Source organism: Zootoca vivipara, chromosome 14 (genome assembly GCF_965207765.1).
Source record: "Zootoca vivipara chromosome 14, rZooViv2.hap1.1, whole genome shotgun sequence".
NCBI classification, from domain to species: Eukaryota; Metazoa; Chordata; class Lepidosauria; order Squamata; family Lacertidae; genus Zootoca; species Zootoca vivipara.
This window is the reverse complement of record NC_142597.1, coordinates 41,987,299-42,006,464: the sequence shown is the minus strand read 5'-3', so window position 1 is coordinate 42,006,464 and position 19,166 is coordinate 41,987,299. Positions and strand designations below refer to the sequence as shown.

At 45.5% G+C, this 19,166-nt stretch overlaps 1 protein-coding gene across 9 annotated transcripts in view; it reads left to right on the top strand.

Annotated features, from left to right (window-relative positions):
• Window positions 1-16,734, top strand: part of LOC118097011 (uncharacterized) — an 80,842-nt gene extending 64,108 nt beyond the window's left edge. For 8 of the 9 annotated variants that reach the window (XM_088657515.1, XM_088657514.1, XM_088657519.1 and 5 more), the window contains 4 exons: window positions 3,884-3,941; window positions 7,885-8,037; window positions 13,779-13,979; window positions 14,929-16,734. In XM_088657515.1, coding sequence (XP_088513641.1) covers window positions 3,884-3,941; window positions 7,885-8,037; window positions 13,779-13,979; window positions 14,929-14,967 — 451 coding nt within the window. In that variant the 3' untranslated portion in view covers window positions 14,968-16,734. The remainder of the gene's footprint in view (window positions 1-3,883; window positions 3,942-7,884; window positions 8,038-13,778; window positions 13,980-14,928) is intronic. The other variant, XM_088657520.1, reaches the window with a different exon arrangement.
• Window positions 16,735-19,166: the final 2,432 nt, after the last annotated feature.

The following is a 19,166-nucleotide window of genomic DNA, read 5'->3' as shown; positions in this document are numbered from 1 at the left end:
GGTCTCAGTCCAAGCAGTAAAAAGCTCTCACCATAACATTTATCCAAGAGAGCAAGGTTCAAAGGTGCAACATTGTCCCTAGAAGCCAAGGTCAAAGGATGGGGAAATGTAGGGAACGTAGGAAAGTGCCTTATACCAAGTGAAACCATTGGCCCTTCACATCCAGGGTTGTCTACACTAATGGGCAGCAACAGCTTTTGGGGGTTTCCGGCAGGAGTCTTCTGCATGTCTCTGGATACAACTCCTATTGTCCCTAACCAATGGCCATGCTGGTTGGGGCAGATGGGAGCTGGAGTCCAACAAAATCTGGAGGGCCATGGCTTCCCTGTTGCTGGTTTTTGTTTTTAGTACCAGCCTGTTCAGTGGAAAACATGCCACCTTGTACCAGGCCTGACCATCTTGGCCAGCTACTCTGGCTGGCGGCAGCTCTTCACAGTGTCGGGCCTTTCTCACCACTCGCTGCCTAGTCTTTCAAACTGGAGATGCTGGGGACTGAACAGGGGACCTTCTGTGTGCAAACATACCCTGACCTCTAGGTCAGCAGATACCCCCTGCTACAGCACCCAAAGTAATGTCTATACAAGACCACATAGAAAGCTGCCTTCTATTGAGTCAGACTATTGGTTCAGTACTGCCTACACTGACAGGCAGCCGCTCTCCTGGGTTTCAGGCAGAAATCTCTCCCAGTTCTACCTGGCCATGGGGAACTGAACAGGGGACCCTCTGACTGCAGAGCACATGCTCTGTCCCTGAGCTGTGGCCCTTCCCCAAACCTCTTGGCACACATTCACAATTTGGACCTGGCGCTCCTTTGCATGAGAACAGGATAGCCCAAGAGTTGCCTCTGAAGTGGTGTGTTTGAGTGCACCGTGCTGTTATTTGCAAAGCTGCTGAAATCAGAACGACCTGAGAAGTTAATAGATTATGGTGCTCCCCAAATAGCTGTTTGATTCCCATGGCTTTCTTGGCGCAGCTGTTTGGGATATAAATCCTGACAGTCAGAAATGGTTAGTTTCTAAATCCTTGATGTGCTACGCTCGGCAAAGAACCGTTGGAACAGTTAAGGCAGCCCGGGTGGCAAAGGCGGTGAGAGTGGGGACGGAATATGTAACAGGGTCTGCAGCAGGCTTGGCTCTTGGTGCTATGGTATTTAAAGTTGCAGATGTCAGCGACACTGTGGGCCAGAGCTGTGCATGCTCCAAACTTACAAGTTAAAAAGGGATATCTGCAGCAAAAGAAATGTGAATTCTGCAAAGGGGGTGACCCAAGTACGCAAGTCATTTGGGGGGACAGCAGGAGTTTTTGTGGTGCCAATGGAGCAGTGTTAGGCATCATCAGCTGCAATTTTTTTGAGTCTGTCATGTCCCCCGCAACTCAGAGATCTCGCAAAAGAGGGTGTTTGAGTTGCCATGCCCAAGGAGGATTCTCCAGGGCCCACCTTTGGGCCCTGCCAGCTGGAGGACATAGACTTATGGCTCTCCCCCAGTTTGCATACCCAGAGGATGAGGGCCCCAATCACAGAGCCCTGTTGCAAATGGTCACAAATATGAAATCGGATAAGTTCCCTCTAAGGAGGACTGCCAGCTCTTCTCAGAAGGCGGGACCAATCACAGAACAGACCTTGCCTGACTTTATAATGGTATCAGTTGGCTTTCGCTCCTTTCCGGTTTGGGGACTGCTCTCCGGGATAAGACTCCCTGGGACAGTTTGTGAAGAATTTGAGACCCTATAAAAGGCTGTAGCTGCAATGTGATCGCATTGTCACCAGTAGGTGGCGGTAATGGAGCCTTTCCTTGGCCTTTCTATACACCAGGGATGTAAAAAAAACTTAGTTGGTCTTTAAGGTGCTGCTGGAAGGAATTTTTTTATTTTGTTTCGACTACGTCAGACCAACACGGCTACCTACCTGTAACTAGAACCAGGGATGTCCGACAGGTTGATCACAATCTACTGGTAGATCCCCATGAGGTTTTGGTAGATTGCAGTTGATTACTGGGTCCTTTTCCTTAGCGTTGGTAAAATAGATTCCAGCCCCGTCCTCTCGCTCTGGCCTCCATTGTTGGACGATTTGCAGAACGGAAGACGGAGTTTACTTAGTGAGGCTGTTTGTTTCCCCTAATGTGATGCCGAAAGCCAAGCTTTCTCTGAAGCAAGTCCCAGACATTTGCAAAATAGGAGATGCCCAAGGTGGAAAGTCTCAGTGGCATTGCTCCTCTCAGCTATTTTTTTGTTGGCATCTGTCTGTCTCACGAAAGAATGGAGGAGTTTGCCTTTGGGGGCGAGGTCAAACTGATGGAAGGTTGCAGCACCTGCTGTGGTTGTAGAGACCAATGTGGGAGAGACATGTTTTGTTGCAGCCGAGCCGGGGCAGAGGATGGTGCCCGGTTGCGCTGCTCAAATGCACCATGGTGTTCCTTCTCTCTGCGCTCCTCCCGGTGATCATTATCACAGGGGGAAAGGGAGTGCCACTGGTGTTGTGCAGACCCTCGTTGTGCAGGAGGGTGGTCAGTTCAGCCTGACCATCAGCCAAAACTGAATTCCCCAGGCCAAATGCTACCTGGATGGGAAGCTCTTAATGACCTCCCTGTTGAGAAGAGCCAATGGCCAGCTTGAGTGGGCAGAGGGCACTTTCACCACCACGGCAGAGCTGGTCCGAACCCCAGCGGCATCTCTTGGTCTCCCTCAATGGTGCTTGAAGACCTTTGGCTGCCGCTGGGCCACCAGCAAGCTATGCGATGCACTAAAGAATCCTGGCGGTCCTGAATTGGACTATGTGGTGCAGCCATGTTGGAGTGGCAAAATGCCACAGCTTGGCCTCGACTATGCACACTGAAATGCATTATGCAAGGGTTTCTTTTTAAAGAAACAATATATGCTTGCTTTTCATTATGTGATTCCTGAAACCCGTGGGAGAGAGATGAGGCTGACAGCAATGTGTGGTTATATAACAAATGCAACATAACTTTCCCCGCCCCAATGCCAGCAGGCTCCTGAGCCAAATCCAGCACACATTGTTAAACTATGGAACTCACTGCTACAGGAGGGAGGGATGCCCCCCATCTTGGATGGCTTTAAAAGTGGATTGGACATGTCTGTAACTCTGCCTCCATCTCTCAAAGTTCTTACAGTGTGTTCAGTTTTGTGTCTGCCTGGCTTTGAGCTTGCAGGGCTAAGCCCTTCCCCAGTCAACCAATCACAGGCCACGTTTGATAAGTGAGCAGGGCCACCCCTTTGTCAGTCACCTGACACTGGGCATCCCCTTCTCCTTTCCCTCTCTGCAGACCAATGCTTGATATACTTAAGGCATTTAAGTGTTGGTTTATCATTACCGTTTCTAAGCAGTAATATGATGTACAAAAACGAGATCCGCACTAAAATGGTGAAGAATTTCCATAAGGACCTTAAAAACAAACCACAAACTGCAAGCTGGTGTGGAAATATGGGCTGCTGAATTTAAGATGGGGAAACTGAGAGAAACTGAAGCTGACAATTTTTTTCCATCTCTACCCCAAATCCAGCTCCCTGCAGACCTTTCGTTCACTTGGGCCTGAGGAAAAACATTCAATGTTTCACCCGTGTTATTGAATCAATAGTTGTCCACATATAGCAGTAATAACTTGAGGGGGCTCTTCTTGCTAAGTTTTGTGTGTGTGTGTGTGTGTGTGTGTATTCAGGAGATTAATAACCACTCCTACTGCCTTGGAGTTTATTAGCTCGAGGAGTATTTATTACCTCATAAGCACAAAACCCCTCTGGTTACCATCTAATTAAACTCCAATTCAGTGCATGCAGTATTAGAGGGAATTGTATTAATAGTAAATTTCAGACGAAAAGACAGGGAACAGAGATTACCTGTTGGATTCATCTTCCCTCTCTTTTGCAGAAACTGCGTAGGAAGTGGGGTGCACAACACACCTTTATTTCGAGGGGTGCCGAGTCCTGTGAGTATTGAACAAAATAAGGTAGTTTTAGATGAGGAACTGGATGGAAAATATGCACTGGGGGGGGGGAAGCTTCTGAGTACTGTAACATCATTTTTGAGAATGGCCCGTGTTTAGGTGGGAGAGGGGGGTTCTTGTTAGAAACTCTCTTGGGAAGGGGAGGTTGGTCAAAATCCTAGCCTGAGCATCTTCATTAAAGGCAAAAAAAAAAAGATGTAAAAAATGTACTGAGCTAGATAAGTGGGACTTTAGGCTCCGGTGGTTAATCAACCAAAGCTTTTGTTGATTCACCTCTAGGGCCAAAAGACTCATCAGCTGAAGGCGTGGGGGACCTTTTTCAGCCTGAGGGCCACATTCTTTTGTGGACAACCTTTCAGGGGCCACATGCCGGTCGTGGGCAGGGCCAGAGGCCAAAGTGGGCAGAGCAACAAATGTGAACTTTGCACATCAGGCTAGCCACACGCTCCTCCCTTGAAGGCCACATCTCAGGGATAGCTCAGCAGGTAGAGCACAAGGCTTTTAATCTGAGGGTTGTGGGTTCGAGTCCCATGCAGGCCAAAAGATTCCTGCATGGCAGGGGGTCGGACTAGATGGCCCATGATTCTACAATTCCATCCTTCATCCAGGCAAGCAAAGAGGCATTGCCAGAATTCAAGAACACATTCTAATCTAGCCAGGCAAAAGCACTTGAGGGTGTGAAGGAGGGCGAGTGATGGGTGTGGCCTGGGCAGAGAGGGTGTGGCTGGGGAGGGTGTGTGATGGGGGGGGAGTCCTGAGGGCAAGATATAGAGGATTGGAGGGCTGCATTTGGCCTGAAGTACCATTGGAGCCAGAATCTTTAACTGGTAATCTTTAACTGGTTGATCTAGCCATTCTGCTAATTAAAACTTGGAGCTGTATGCTACTAGGTCAGTTTTTAATGTGGTTGCAGAATTAATGTGGTTGAAATATACTCGGAGTCGAGAGTGAATTTCATGCTCTTTATTCAGCTCATAGTCATCAAGGAGGAGAAGAGAAGACGAATGGCTCTTTTCCCAAAACCATCTGCTTATATACATTATTTACACAATGGGCCTTGCGTGATTGGCTACTTCAGGGCTACACCTGTGGGCCAATTATATTGTGGATTGACTTCTGCCTGCAGCCTGATTGGCTGCTCCTACAGGCCAATCAGGTAGCAGATTCACTTCTGCCAGCCGCCTGATTGGCTGCTCCAGCAGGCCAATCAGGTTGCGGATTCACTTCCACCTGGAGTTGGATTGGGTAGCTCCCGCTGATTCTGAATCCTATTGTTCTAGGATTCAGCTCAGTACATAACACCGGTGCTTCTGTTTCTTTGGCTTGGAGGCAGACCAGCATCACTGTCTATACCCTTTGTAAAAATCTCACCACACCATTTATTGGGGAGAGAGAGAGAGAGAGAGAAAGAGAGAGAGAAAGAGAGAGAGAGAGATGTCCTATCTGCCTCTTTTGGCACTGGTTCCTCGTAGAGCTGACAGAACTAATTTTATTCTCTTTTGTCCTTTTCTCCGTGATGTAATCCTGCAGTTGGCATTTGCAGGGTCCATATGTCAAATTGTAGAATGCTCCTATCCGTGATTGGCTTGCTTTTTTCCCTCTTCCTTTTTTTTTTTTTGGTGTGTGTGTGCACGACCTCCTGGCTGTTGATGGCACAAACAGGTTATTGTAGCTGCAATATTGCAGGTTTTCAGTTGTCTGCTTTTAAACCTCCCTGGATTCATGTTAGGCTTTTATTATTATTTTTTCACAGACAAGAGAGCTGGGAGAGGTGGTTCTTACACAATCAAAATGACTGTCATTATGACAGGGGCTGTGTAGGGAGGTGAGAGAGCCTGCACTCTTCAGGGATCCTTGTGTGGACCGAGTCTCTGTGTCTGTGAAATGGACACATTGCCATGCTACCTGTCATCAGTAATAGGTGGGATTTGCCCTTGGTCACCCTTTAACAGTGCTTAGCTTTCCCCCAATAGAAGTGAATATCAATTACTCACTTAGGCTGCACTCCTAACTGTACAGCAGATTCATACTGATATAAGTTTTTTTTAAAAAAAAACTGCTCTTGGATATCCAAGAGCCCATATAGAGTCCTTTTGTAGGTTCTCTATCGGTAGGAGAAAATAACAGAGGCCAACCAGAGAATATTGAGAAGCAAAGCAGCTAGTAAGCCTGATCTTTATTAACTGTTGCAACAGGGTACTCCTCCACACCCAGGAGAGAGGAGGAGGACCCCAAGCCATGCGTGCAAGCCCTTATATAGACATTTTAAATTGCCCGCCCTGGAGTCCAAGACCACTCCCATATACAATTCCATGCATTTATAACAATTCCATGCATTTCAGCACATTCAACGCACATTTAAAGAACAGAGCTTCTCCCCAAGCCGTCCTGGGAACTGTAGATAGTTATGGGTGCTGGGAGTTGTAGCTCTGTGAGGGGGAGATGACAGTACACAGAATTCTTTGGCGGTAGGGAGTCATGTGCTTTAAATGTGTATTGAATGTGTGGCAAGAAGAACTAGGGATATAAAAGGAGAATTCCTTGGATGCCAAGATCCAGGTTTGGGGCAAGAACGTGCTTGAAATGTATGGATCTGCCCCTTGTGTGGGGTTTAAAAACAGAACAAAATCACACAGTATCAGCAAAGCAGCTTTTTTGAAATTGTTGCTGTTGTCGTTGTATTTATTCTTTCATTCATAAAATCTATACACCACTTGATTGTAAAAAAATGCTTCAAGGCAGTTTACAAAAGAGATAAAACAGTAAAATCAAGGGGAAAAATCGAGAAAAACTCACAAGATATTCACAGGCACAGCTCATATCCCCTTTATCCTGAGTAAACTGTTTTGTATGATTGGCTCTTTGGACTGATGAAGCATGTAACGAAACCTGTAATATATCCGGAAAACAGGTCTTCTTTCACCCACCTGTGCTATTCCCATCAGGGTGGTGGCTTTGATTCGCCTTCCCGTGATTGATCCATGCACATGGCTTTGTGTTTCCAACTCAAGATCCATTGAAGAGCATTCCATCCAGTTCATCTTTGATAAGCGGCTTTGAACATTTTTCATATTCTCCTTTGTGCCACCCTCACCGTTGTGGCGGCACGGGGGTTGCCGTTCCGTGTTTGGACTCACACCACTTGTTGAACGGTTCATTAATCCAGTCTATATAACGTTTACGGTGCGTTTGTTTAGATACAGTTGTGCTTTTATCCATTCCATGTTCACAGTATTTCCAGGTCTTGGCTTGCACAAGGCACCTTAATATGTTTGTTGGTTACTAGCCTCTCTCTATTCTAGCTAAATAAAAAAATTCCTTCAGTAGCACCTTAAAGACCAACTAAGTTTTTATTTTGGTATGAGCTTTCGTGTGCATGCACACTTCATCAGATACAGTTATTCCAGTAAAGTTGGTTTTATATTGACTAGCCAGTTTGTGGTGGTGGTGTTTTGTTTTGTTGCACTATTATTATTGTCACCACATTTGATACTTTGTGTATATAATAGGAAGCACTTATCCGCCACTGGTGGAAGCAGCAGGGCAGGCGGGGCGTCCACAGAGATGCCATCTCAGGGGCTGTTGCTGCCTGAGGCAGCAGCCTCACTTTGCCTAATAACTGGGCTGGATCTCTCTCTCTCTCTCTCTCTCTCTCTCTCTCTCTCTCTCTCTCTCTCTCTCTCTCTCTCTCTCTCTCTCTGTGTGTGTGTGTGTCTTCAATAATAGAATAGAAACTAGGGAAGAAAGGACAGGAATAGTGAAGCTGGGGAAGGCTGTGGGAATGTGGTGTTGATGTGCAACCTGATCATCAAGGCTTGTGAGTCATAACAATGCAGATTATCTCAAAATATCCCCCCCCTTCTTAATGAGTGTTTGGGATGTCCTTCCGGAAGGCATAATGTTTTTGATATGGTGTGTTTGCAAGGAATTTCTACGGGGCATAACCACCCAACCTGTGAAGGATGTCATGTCTGAAGGTTTGAAGAAAAAGAGGCTCCGGCTCCTAGCCACGTATGGCAGTCTAGTTACCGAGGTGTGGGATGGCCATTACTTTGACGGTGACCGGCAGGAGTTGCCAGTAAGTTGAATGCTCATGTAATTATAAATCCATAACAGACATTCCTTTCACTGTGTAGCTTCTGACAGATCCTCCACCTGTCCCTTATGTGTAGGTATTTATTTACTTTCCATTGGTTTTTTTGAGCAATTTTCAATCCCAACCTTCAGCAAGACTTGTTGCTGTTTGTTTGTTTGTTTGTTTATTATCCACCTTTCACCGGAAGATCCCAGTGCAGATAACAACATTAAAGCATAATATTAAAAACACTTGCTCTCGGGGTGACTAACAACCCTTTATCCTCACAACAGCTTTGTGCGGTAGGTTAAGCTGAGAGGTAATAACAATTTGTCCCAAGGTTATCCAGTGAGCTTTGTGGCTGAATGGAGACCTCAGTCTTCATCTCCGGGGTGCTAGTCCAACACCCTAACCTAGCCTGTCCCAATCTGGTGCCCTCCAGAGATTTGGGAATCCATCTTCCATCAGCCCGAGAGGTTTTGCATTACAACTCTTACCATCCCCAACCAGCATGCCCAACAGTCAGGGATGACGGGAGCTGAATGAAAAGGAGGCGCATTGCCTTGTTAAGCAGGGTTGTGTGAAGGGGGCAAGATTTGGACCAATGAAACAAAGTCATCTATCTCATAGGTATTGGCAAATAAAGTCATGCTTCCCTGGGGCTGCATCCATACCATACATCAAAAGTTCTGTTATACAACCTTAACAGACATGGCTTCCCCCATTGTGTGAACTGTGGTTTGTTGAGGGTGCTGTTAGGAGGCCCCCTGTGGTTAGGAGACCCCCCTATTCCCGCCAAGCTACAATTCCCAAAGTTCCCTGGGAAGAAGAGGGAGTGGTTCTTAAACTAGTCTGAGAATTGTAGCTCTGTAAGGAGGAATAGGGACCTCCTAACAACTCTTGGCACCCTTAACAAACTACAACTCCCAGGATTCTTTGGGGGAAGAAGCCATGACTGTTTAAAGTGGTATGATATTACTTTCAATTTGTAGTGCAGATGGGGGAAATGAGTGGCTTGATACAATGTTGATTCATGTATCACAAATGTACTCTAAATGGCAACAATGGCAACAAAATCTATTGGTTTAGCAGTCCCCTTAGTGCTTAAGAGCATTCTTTGATTTTTTTTTTTAATGCAACACTCTTCAGATCTGGTTCCATCCACCCCAGTCATTAGGCAAACTTTTTCAGCAGGGGGCCAGTCCACTGTCCCTCAGATCTTGTGGGGGGCCGGACTATATTTTTTTGGGGGGGGGGAATGAATGAATTCCTATGCCCCACAAATAACCCAGAGATGCATTTTAAATTTTAAATAAAAGCACACATTCTACTCATGTAAAAACACCAGGCAGGCCCCACAAACAACCTAGATACAGTATGCATTTTAAATAAAAGGACACATTCTACTCATGTAAAAACACGCTGATTCCCAGACTGTCCGCGGGCCAGATTGAGAAGGCGATTAGGCCGCATCTGGCCCCCAGGCCTTAGTTTGCCTACCCATGCATTAGGCCCAATGGTCAGGGACACTGGGAACTGTATTCCAAAAAAATCTGGAGGGCACCAAGTTGGGGGAGGTCGCTCTGACCACTACCCTTTTCTGGTTTGCAGAGAATAGATGTATAGAGGTTCTTACAGGCCAAGCTTAATTACACAAGAAGTTGAGGACACGGCTGGGAATGGTGTGGAGTGGTGGATTTAAAAAAAAAGACAAACCCTTATTGAGCTCAAGGGTGCAGGAAAGTGGCTTTTGGATTAGAGAAAATCTAGGCTACTTAGTATGTAAGAGTTCGATTTCTTTTTGTAGATGGTGCTTTTGGGTGTCTTAAAAAGGATGCTTAAATCGAGCGGCTTCTGGCATCCAGCAAGGGTTGTTTGACTGCACCAGCAGCCAACAAACCCTCACACTTTGGTACGTAACTTATTGCCAGTCCACAGAGGATAGAGGGGGAGTTGTTGGGGTCTTTGTTTTGCCTCTCCCCACCCACCCACCCAGCCACCCCAGCTTCAAATTAAACCCTATGAATTACTATAACAAAACGGTGTGCGGCAACAGTTAAGTGTTTGCCAGTTAAACTGGAGGTCTATGAAAACTCCTCCTTTATAAAATATGGGGCACTGAGACCCTGGACAAATTAACTGTCGCATGCACTAGGAAAAAACAAATGCTATTAACGAATTGCTTAAGGAGCGGGATCTTTTTGTTCCCTATTGGAAAAACAAAAATATAAGAATCTTAGGAAGCTGCCATACCCTGTTTCATATTTTAAGACATACCCATAAAATAAGCCATAGCAGGATTTTTAAGCATTCAAGGAATATAAGCCATACCCCGAAAATAAGACATAGTGATAGGCGCAGCAGCAATGCCGGCCGCGGCAGGAGGAGGAGGGAAAAAAAAAAGACATCCCTTGAAAATAAGCCATAGTGTGTTTTTTTGAGGAAAAAATAAATATAAGACGTGTCTTATAATATGAGAAACACGGTATACTGAGATGCTTGGTCCACTGAGCTCTGCATTGCCTGTGCCAGGAATGAGAGCTGTGGCCTTCTGGCTGTTGTTGCCCTCCAACTTCCATCATCCCAAGGTTTAAGGGTGATTGGAAGGCTACTGGCAGAGGCAATCTTTCCTCCTTTTGGCTGACTGTATGTAATCCTTTTCGGATGAAGAGCCAGGTACAAATGGACTCAATAAAGAAACAAATTGCGGATGATTAAGGGCTTCCTACGCTATAGGAAGATACCTTACGAGAAGAGGAAATGCCCATGTGACTCTGGGCAGCAGGAAACAACGGGACATGCCCTTCTTTGTTGTTGTTTAGTCGTTTAGTCGTGTCCGACTCTTCGTGACCCCATGGACCATAGCACGCCAGGCACTCCTGTCTTCCACTGCCTCCCGCAGTTTGGTCAAACTCATGCTCGTAGCTTCGAGAACACTGTCCAACCATCTCGTCCTCTGTCGTCCCCTTCTCCTAGTGCCCTCCATCTTTCCCAACATCAAGGTCTTTTCCAAGGATTCTTCTCTTCTCATGAGGTGGCCAAAGTATTGGAGCCTCAGCTTCACGATCTGTCCTTCCAGTGAGCACTCAGGGCTGATTTCCTTCAGAATGGATAGGTTTGATCTTCTTGCAGTCCATGGGACTCTCAAGAGTCTCCTCCAGCACCATAATTCAAAAGCATCAATTCTTCGGCGATCAGCCTTCTTTATGGTCCAGCTCTCACTTCCATACATCACTACTGGGAAAACCATAGCTTTAACTATACGGACCTTTGTAGGCAAGGTGATGTCTCTGCTTTTTAAGATGCTGTCTAGGTTTGTCATTGCTTTTCTCCCAAGAAGCAGGCGTCTTTTAATTTCGTGACTGCTGTCACCATCTGCAGTGATCAAGGAGCCCAAGAAAGTAAAATCTCTCACTGCCTCCATTTCTTCCCCTTCTATTTGCCAGGAGGTGTTTGGACCAGTGGCCATGATCTTGGTTTTTTTGATGTTGAGCTTCAGACCATATTTTGCGCTCTCCTCTTTCACCCTCATTAAAAGGTTCTTTAATTCCTCCTCACTTTCTGCCATCAAGGTTGTGTCATCTGCATATCTGAGGTTGTTGATATTTCTTCCGGCAATCTTAATTCCGGTTTGGGATTCATCTAGTCCAGCCTTTCGCATGATGAATTCTGCATATAAGTTAAATAAGCAGGGAGACAATATACAACCTTGTCGTACTCCTTTCCCAATTTTGAACCAATCAGTTGTTCCGTATCCAGTTCTAACTGTAGCTTCTTGTCCCACATAGAGATTTCTCAGGAGACAGATGAGGTGATCAGGCACTCCCATTTCTTTAAGAACTTGCCATAGTTTGCTGTGGTCGACACAGTCAAAGGCTTTTGCATAGTCAATGAAGCAGAAGTAGACGTTTTTCTGGAACTCTCTAGCTTTCTCCATAATCCAGCGCATGTTTGCTATTTGGTCTCTGGTTCCTCTGCCCCTTCAAAATCCAGCTTGCACTTCTGGGAGTTCTCGGTCCACATACTGCCTAAGCCTGCCTTGTAGAATTTTAAGCATAACCTTGCTAGCGTGTGAAATGAGCGCAATTGTGCGGTAGTTGGAGCATTCTTTGGCACTGCCCTTCTTTGGAATTGGGATGTAGACTGATCTTCTCCAATCCTCTGGCCATTGCTGAGTTGCCCTTCTTTACTGCAAGTATTACCGTGTTTCTCCTAAAATAAGACGGTCCTAAAAAATAAGCCATGTCAGGCTTTTCATTAGTAGAATAAATATAAGACATCCCCCGAAAATAAGCCGGGGGTGGGAGCCGCTTCGGGGAGCGCAGCGCAGCGCGAAGAGCCTGGTGAGAGGCAGCTGCGGCTGCAGGTGAAGCCCGGGATCTGCGTGGGCGACTGGGGACGAGCTCCCACTCGAAAAAATAAGACATCCCCCGAAAATAAGCCGTGGTGTGTTTTTTTGGGGGGGGAAATAAATATAAGACGTGTCTTATTTTAGGAGAAACACGGGTACAAAGACATTCGAGCCAGGTTTATCCAGCCCATCCTATATAAGTTCCCTGGGCGTTCAGAACAACATAACATCTCCCTATTACTACAGGACGAAAGCCCAGAAGTCACATATTCAGTCGCCAGATTCTGTGCTGCCATGATAGACATTAGTCGAAGGATGGTCTATGTTACAAATCAGTCCTAAAATGAAGACCCATATTGTTAGATCTATATCATTGAAGCCTCATCCCATATAGCTGTTTAATGAGTCCTTTTCAATCCCTCTTACAAGTTTTATCCACCTATTATTAATGCTTAGCCAAGTATTTTATGTATATGTTTTAATCTATGGTTAGTTTTGCCCCTATTTATTTAATGATTATTTGTTTAGATCAGGCATCCCCAAACTTCGGCCCTCCAGATGTTTTGGCCTACAACTCCCATGATCCCCAGCTAACAGGACCAGTGGTCAGGGAAGATGGGAATTGTAGTCCAAAACAAACTGGAGGGCCGAAGTTTTGGGGTGCCTGGTTTAGATTCATATTGTTATGTTATTTAAATGTTTTGCTTATGCTGGTCTGTGACCGAATAAAGTATATTTATTCATTCATTCAGGGGCTTCCTACCCGCCTCCCTGTTTCTGCAGGAATCAGTGGCCCAGCCGTGCTTCCTCTGAGGTGCGGTAATTCTGCTGCCTCTCTAGATCCAGTCTCTAGATCCGATTGATCCAGTCACAGTCTATGTAGACATATTGCATGAGCAGCTGCCCTCAGCAGAGGCTGAATGGAAGGAGGCAAGCTGAAGGCAGTGACTCATGAAGAAATTCAGCAGTCAGCCTCCTCTGAGGTCAGGTAAACCTCCTGAGTCGTGAATGATTCACACACACACACAACTGGTGTAGAGACTCGGCAGGATTATGCACCCTCAGCGGAGGTGACTTGAAGGAGGCAAGCTCAGAGCAGTGACTCAGGCAGGGACACGACAGGTAGCCTTTGAGACGGGGTAATTATTTTCTATCACTTGGGAGTGACCAAATGGTCCGAAGGCGCCAGGTGCACATGGCAAGACTGCCTGTCCCCAGTGGAGGCTGATTGAATGAAGATGTAAGCTCAGAGCTCTGAAGATCAGTTAATCATACAGATATCTGAAAAGCATCCTCCCCTGGGGACTGGTTATTTGGGCTTCAGGGCCTTTTTAATTTAGTTTCTCGCAACCCTCTCGCGAAGTTTTATCTTTGAAAAATCGCTTCAATGTAGGTTCTCAATGACCTCCTATCCGTCGACAAAACAAGGAAATTTTTGGCAGCTCGAACCAGCAAGAGGGGCAAGGAAATGTCACAGCTTGTTCTGAAAACCCTGGATAAAAAAATTAAAAATCTTGGTTGCACCAGCCTTGAATATCTGCAGCAAGAGCATTTTTACAAGCAAACAATGGGGGCCGTTTTTTACAATGTTGTGGTAAGTGCAGAAATGGAAAATGTAAAAAGCATATAATACAGTGCAAAACATTCAACACTTATTTGATTTATAGCATATGGAGACATTTCAGCAGCTCTGGAGGCCTTAGGGGTTCAAACAACAAAATAAATATTTGGACTCATCCACAGAAAACATTCAAAGGACATTTCATGCATGTGGTTGCTCTCAAAGATTCCTGGGAACTGTCCTTCATTGGGGTGCTGGGAGGGGTAAACTACAGTTCTCAGGATTCTTTGGGGGAAGCCATGTGCTGTAAACGTGGGAGTGATGTGTGGTGGGTGTCATGCAAATAGGGCTGAACATTATCAGGCCCACAGCGGGGAAGAGTATAACACTTTCCTCTGTTGCAGTCTTGTGGGAAAAGTCGGCCCACTCAGGAAGCTGCAGTTTGCATTTGAGGGACAAAACACCCCATTTGTGCCAGTGGAGGATTTTCCTCTTAACACAGCTCCAGAGTTAGGATTTTATTTGGGACTGCATGGCGGCGGAAAGGGTTAACTCTCCCCTCCCCACAATGCCTTGCCTTCAGCCAAAGTGAGCCTATATTCTGCAGTCATTTTGGGCTGCTGCGTCACAGCTCCACTCCCAAATGTTACCCACATTTTGAGGAGCCTTTCTCCTCCTCACCCCCATTTCTCAACCCCTGGGGCTGAGTAAGCTTCCCTGCTTTTGCCTTAGGTCCCCTTTCAATGCATCCAGTTCTGATCCCCTGGGCTAGGGCTGCCTAATCCAGATGCTTCTATCATTTATTCTGGTGGTTGCCAATATGTGATGCCTTCCAGATGTTTGCTGGGCTCCAGCCCCCGGCATCCCTGACCGTTGGGCCATGCTGACTGGAGCCGGTGGGAGTTTTAAGCCCAGCAACTTCTGGAGGGCTGCTGGTTCTGCATCTCTGGACAAAATGAACACGGTGTCCATTGCATTGCAGGAAACGGCACTCATGAATGCAGGATACGGCCCACTGTGACTCATGCTCTTCAACAGCATCCATGAAGGAAAGAAGAGTATGGGAAGCTTAATTCTGTGCGACAGAACTGTGAATCCAGGAATGTGAGACGGAAGAGAAAACTTCCATAGCAGAGATGGGGAACCTGCAGATCTCCAGATGTCGGACTCCAACGTCAACCAACCCCAGTCACCAGTTCCCCAGGGCTTATCTATAGGCTCAATATCCCAGCACTCCATCTAGAAGATAACACTTACCAGTAATTCCTCTCTGGTCTTTTATAAGTTTAATTTATTTTATTTATTATTTATTTCACACTCTGCACTTGGAGAGCTTTGAAAGGCGATTAGGCAAGTTCATGGAGGACAAGCCTATGAATGGCTCCTAGTCATGGTGGCCATATGATATTTCCAGTGTCAGATGCTGTACAGTGGTACCTGTACACAATCGGTTCCGGAAGTCTGTACTTAACCTGAAGCGTACTTAACCTGAAGCGTACTTAACCTGAAGCGAACTTTCCCATTGAAAGTAATGGAAAGTGGATTAATCCGTTCCAGACAGTCCGTGGAGTACTTAAACTGAAGCGTACTTTCCCATTGAAGGTAATGGAAAGTGGATTAATCCATTCCAGACGGGTCCGCAGAGTACTCAACCTGAAGTGTACTTAACCCGAAGTATGAGTGTAATTGGTTCTGGAAGTCCGTACTTAATCTGAAGTGTACTTAACTTGAAGCGAACTTTCCCATTGAAAGTAATGGAAAGTGGATTAATCCGTTCCAGATGGGTCCGCGGAGTACTTAAACTGAAAGTACTCAAACCAAAGCGTACTTAAACCGAGGTATGACTGTATATCTCTGAACACCACTTGCTGGGGATTGCAAGAGGGAAGAGTTTCTGCAGCACTCGTGTCCTGCTTGGGCATCTGGTTGGCAAGAGTGAGAAGAGGAGGCTGGACTACATGGGACTTTTGTCCAAGTCTTGTTTCATCCCAAGTGCTTCTAAAATAGTAAAATTATACCCACAAAGAAGGGAAGGAATAGAGAGAACTGCAATAGTACGTAGGAACATAGGAAGCTCACTTGTACAGTCAAACCATTGGTCCATCTTGCTCAGAATCAGCTACACTGACTGGCAGAGGCTCTCCAGGGTTTGGGGCAAAAGTCTCTCTGTTCTACCTGGAGATGCCAGGGATTGAAGCAGGGATTTTCAGCATGCAAAGCAGATACTATCTAGTTACAGGCAGGTAGCCTTGTTGGTCTGATGTAGTCAAAACAAAATAAAAAATTCCTTCCAGTAGCACCTTAGAGACCAACTAAGTTTGTCATTGGTATGAGCTTTCGTGTGCATGCACACTTCTTCAGATACTATCTAACACTTTTTATTATTATTTTTCTTAACCAATATGTTTATGCACTTGTAATACAAAGAGAACTAATATCCTGTGTGATGGTGGTAGCAAGGTTGATGTTATGGAAGATATTGGGGAAATCCTCAAATCACTCAACCCATAAGAGAATGGGAAGTGAAAATGTACGAATATACAATTGTGACAAAGCTTACAGGCTGTTTAATAGAGAAAGGAGAAAGGCATAATCCTAGTATGTAGACCAGTGGGTCCCCAAAGGGGTAGGGTGGAGATTACTTAGGCAAGCGCAAGGAGGCAGGAGGTGTAAATGACAATTGGGCTTTGAAAAGCTGATATCACTGGATCAAGTCCATCAGTTTTGTTGAATTAATCAAACCACGTGTTTCAAAATGGATTTTGAGTAAATGTGCAATTAATTGTTACTGTTCTGAATTTTATTGATTTATTGGGTCGTGCAAACCTCTATTCTGAACAAACAATGCTTTTTATAGGGTAGGGGGTACTGAGGATGAATTTATGGAATTAAAGGTTTGGGATCAACCGATGTAGACAGAATCAGGCAAAGTTTATGAGTATGGACTGGCATAACCAATCAAGTTCTTCACAAGATGATCCAAAATATTTTAGATTATAGAATGTTATATAAGCCGAGTTAGGAATGTCTTGCTTTAATTTTCCTTTTCTTTTAAGTGCATGTTTAATAAAACTGAATAAAATGGTAAATAAATAAAAAAACTCACCTTGGCACATACAGCATTCGTTTGAAAGCCAGTGTTGCAGAAGAAGACAGGAGTTAAAGCATTAAACTAAGCTAGGGATGGGGGAACCTGATGACAGGGGCCAAATGCATCTCTCTATCTGGCCCTTGAGACTCTCCCCAGGGCGCACCCCTCACTGACCCTGTTCCGTGCTTGTCCTGAGTGTTGTTGCCTGGCTGGAGGGCATCCTTGAATTGAGGCCATGCTGCTTACTTTCCTGCCTGGTTGCAGGACAGAGGGTTTAAAATTTTTGACCTTCACACAGCTGGAATGTCTAAAATTAGGAGTCACATCCATTGCTCCGCCCACTTTTGCCTCTGGCCCTGCCCACCAGTGGCATGTGGCCCCTTGCAAGGGGAAGCGGCCCTTGGATTGAAAAAGAAATTCATAAGCTGTTAAATCGATCTCTCTTTTGTTATTCACTTATTCACATTCATAGCATGTGTGAGTGTGAGAAAGAGGACAGATTGACACTACTATATATAAAGCATATGCAATGCACATTTAAAGCATGCAACACCCTCCAAATAATCCTGAGAACTGTAGTTCACCCTCACATTTCTAGCACCCTTAACAAACTACAGTCCCCAATATTATTTGGTGGGGAAGAGTTATGTGCTTTAAATGCGCATTGAACATGCTTTACATGTAATGTGTGGCTCTGTGTACACACACACACACACACACACCTCTGTTGCATCTTGCAATCTGCGCAATTTGTAAAAGATTGCAAGATGCAACAGAATCCTTCGCATGTCTGCTCATGAATAAAGTCCCAACAAGTCCACTGGAACTGACTCCCATATTAGTGTGTATAGGATGGTGGCTTTAATGTAGCAGTAATGGTCTCCAGCGGCAAAAGCAATTCTTTCTGCCTCCTTAACTCCCCATACTTAAAATCAGCGTGCTTCATTTACTAATGGTTCAACATGTTCCTTTGTTACATTTCTGATGATAAATGGGAGGTCTCTGGTTTCAGCAGGGGTGGTGGGAGAAGCTATCTCATTTAATCAATTGAAGTCAATCTTGTAACCATGTTCTATCCATTGGGAAATCTTAAAGCGGGGGGGGGGGGAGAAGTAGGTTATTCAGACAAGAAGGCTTGTGTCACAGTTTTGCTTCTGCACCTCCTGAAGTGATCAGAGAAAGGAGTGATAAAGACTGGGGGGATCCAGTTTGCTGCAGCTGTTTATCTGAATACAGTATGTCTAATCCAGGCATCTCCATCCTTTTGGGGGTTTGTGACTCTTACCCCTTCCAGTTACTTCTATCTCCCCCCCTTCATATTAGAACCCCCCCACGCCCCCTGCACAAGAGTGAGTGAGAACGCGCACGTATTTCACTTTTGCAACATGGTTGAATAAAAGTAGGAACTGGTTGAATTAATCTAAGCTCTGAAAGGGCTGGAAAAAAACCAGGAGGGAGAGTCACACTTCCAGCTTCCTCTTTTAGCTCTGTATACTTTTCACGGGAGAACAAAGTAGCCGCTCTCCCCACCACAGGGCAGGCAAGGTAGTGAGTCCATTCCTCACTTTGCTTCCCTGCCTTTGTGCTTCCCACAGTCTACTTCTGCCACACATGCCCCTCATATTCCTACTAGTGGCAGGGTGGTAGCGGAGATCAAAGGCTTTGTGAGCACCAAGAGAACACCTGAAGGGCACCATGTTGGCAACCCCTGGTCTAATCTTATCTGCCATGAGCAGGGCCTGAGCATGGAACAGCAGGGGAGGCAATGCTTTATCTGGGTCTGGAGGCTGACCTACTTTACAAGGCTGTTGTGAAAGGTGTCTGATAACATGTATTTGTGTTTAGCACTGAAAGAGTGAGAGACCTCCTTCTTGTGCCCTGAAATCATCTGGGGATACCCTCCGTTAGGCATCCCTTATTTATGTACTTATTTATGTACTACCATTTTCACCACAGTGACTAAGCCAAGTTCTACTGCCTGTGTTTTCTGAGTGGTGTATGGAAAGCACATGAACCTGACCTTTGGAGGGTTTGTAAGTAAACCATTTTTATTTACCAAACGTGCTCTTTTCTATGCTAAGGGAAGAGGGAAGTTTCGAAACTCACAAGGACATATTTTAAAAGTCCAT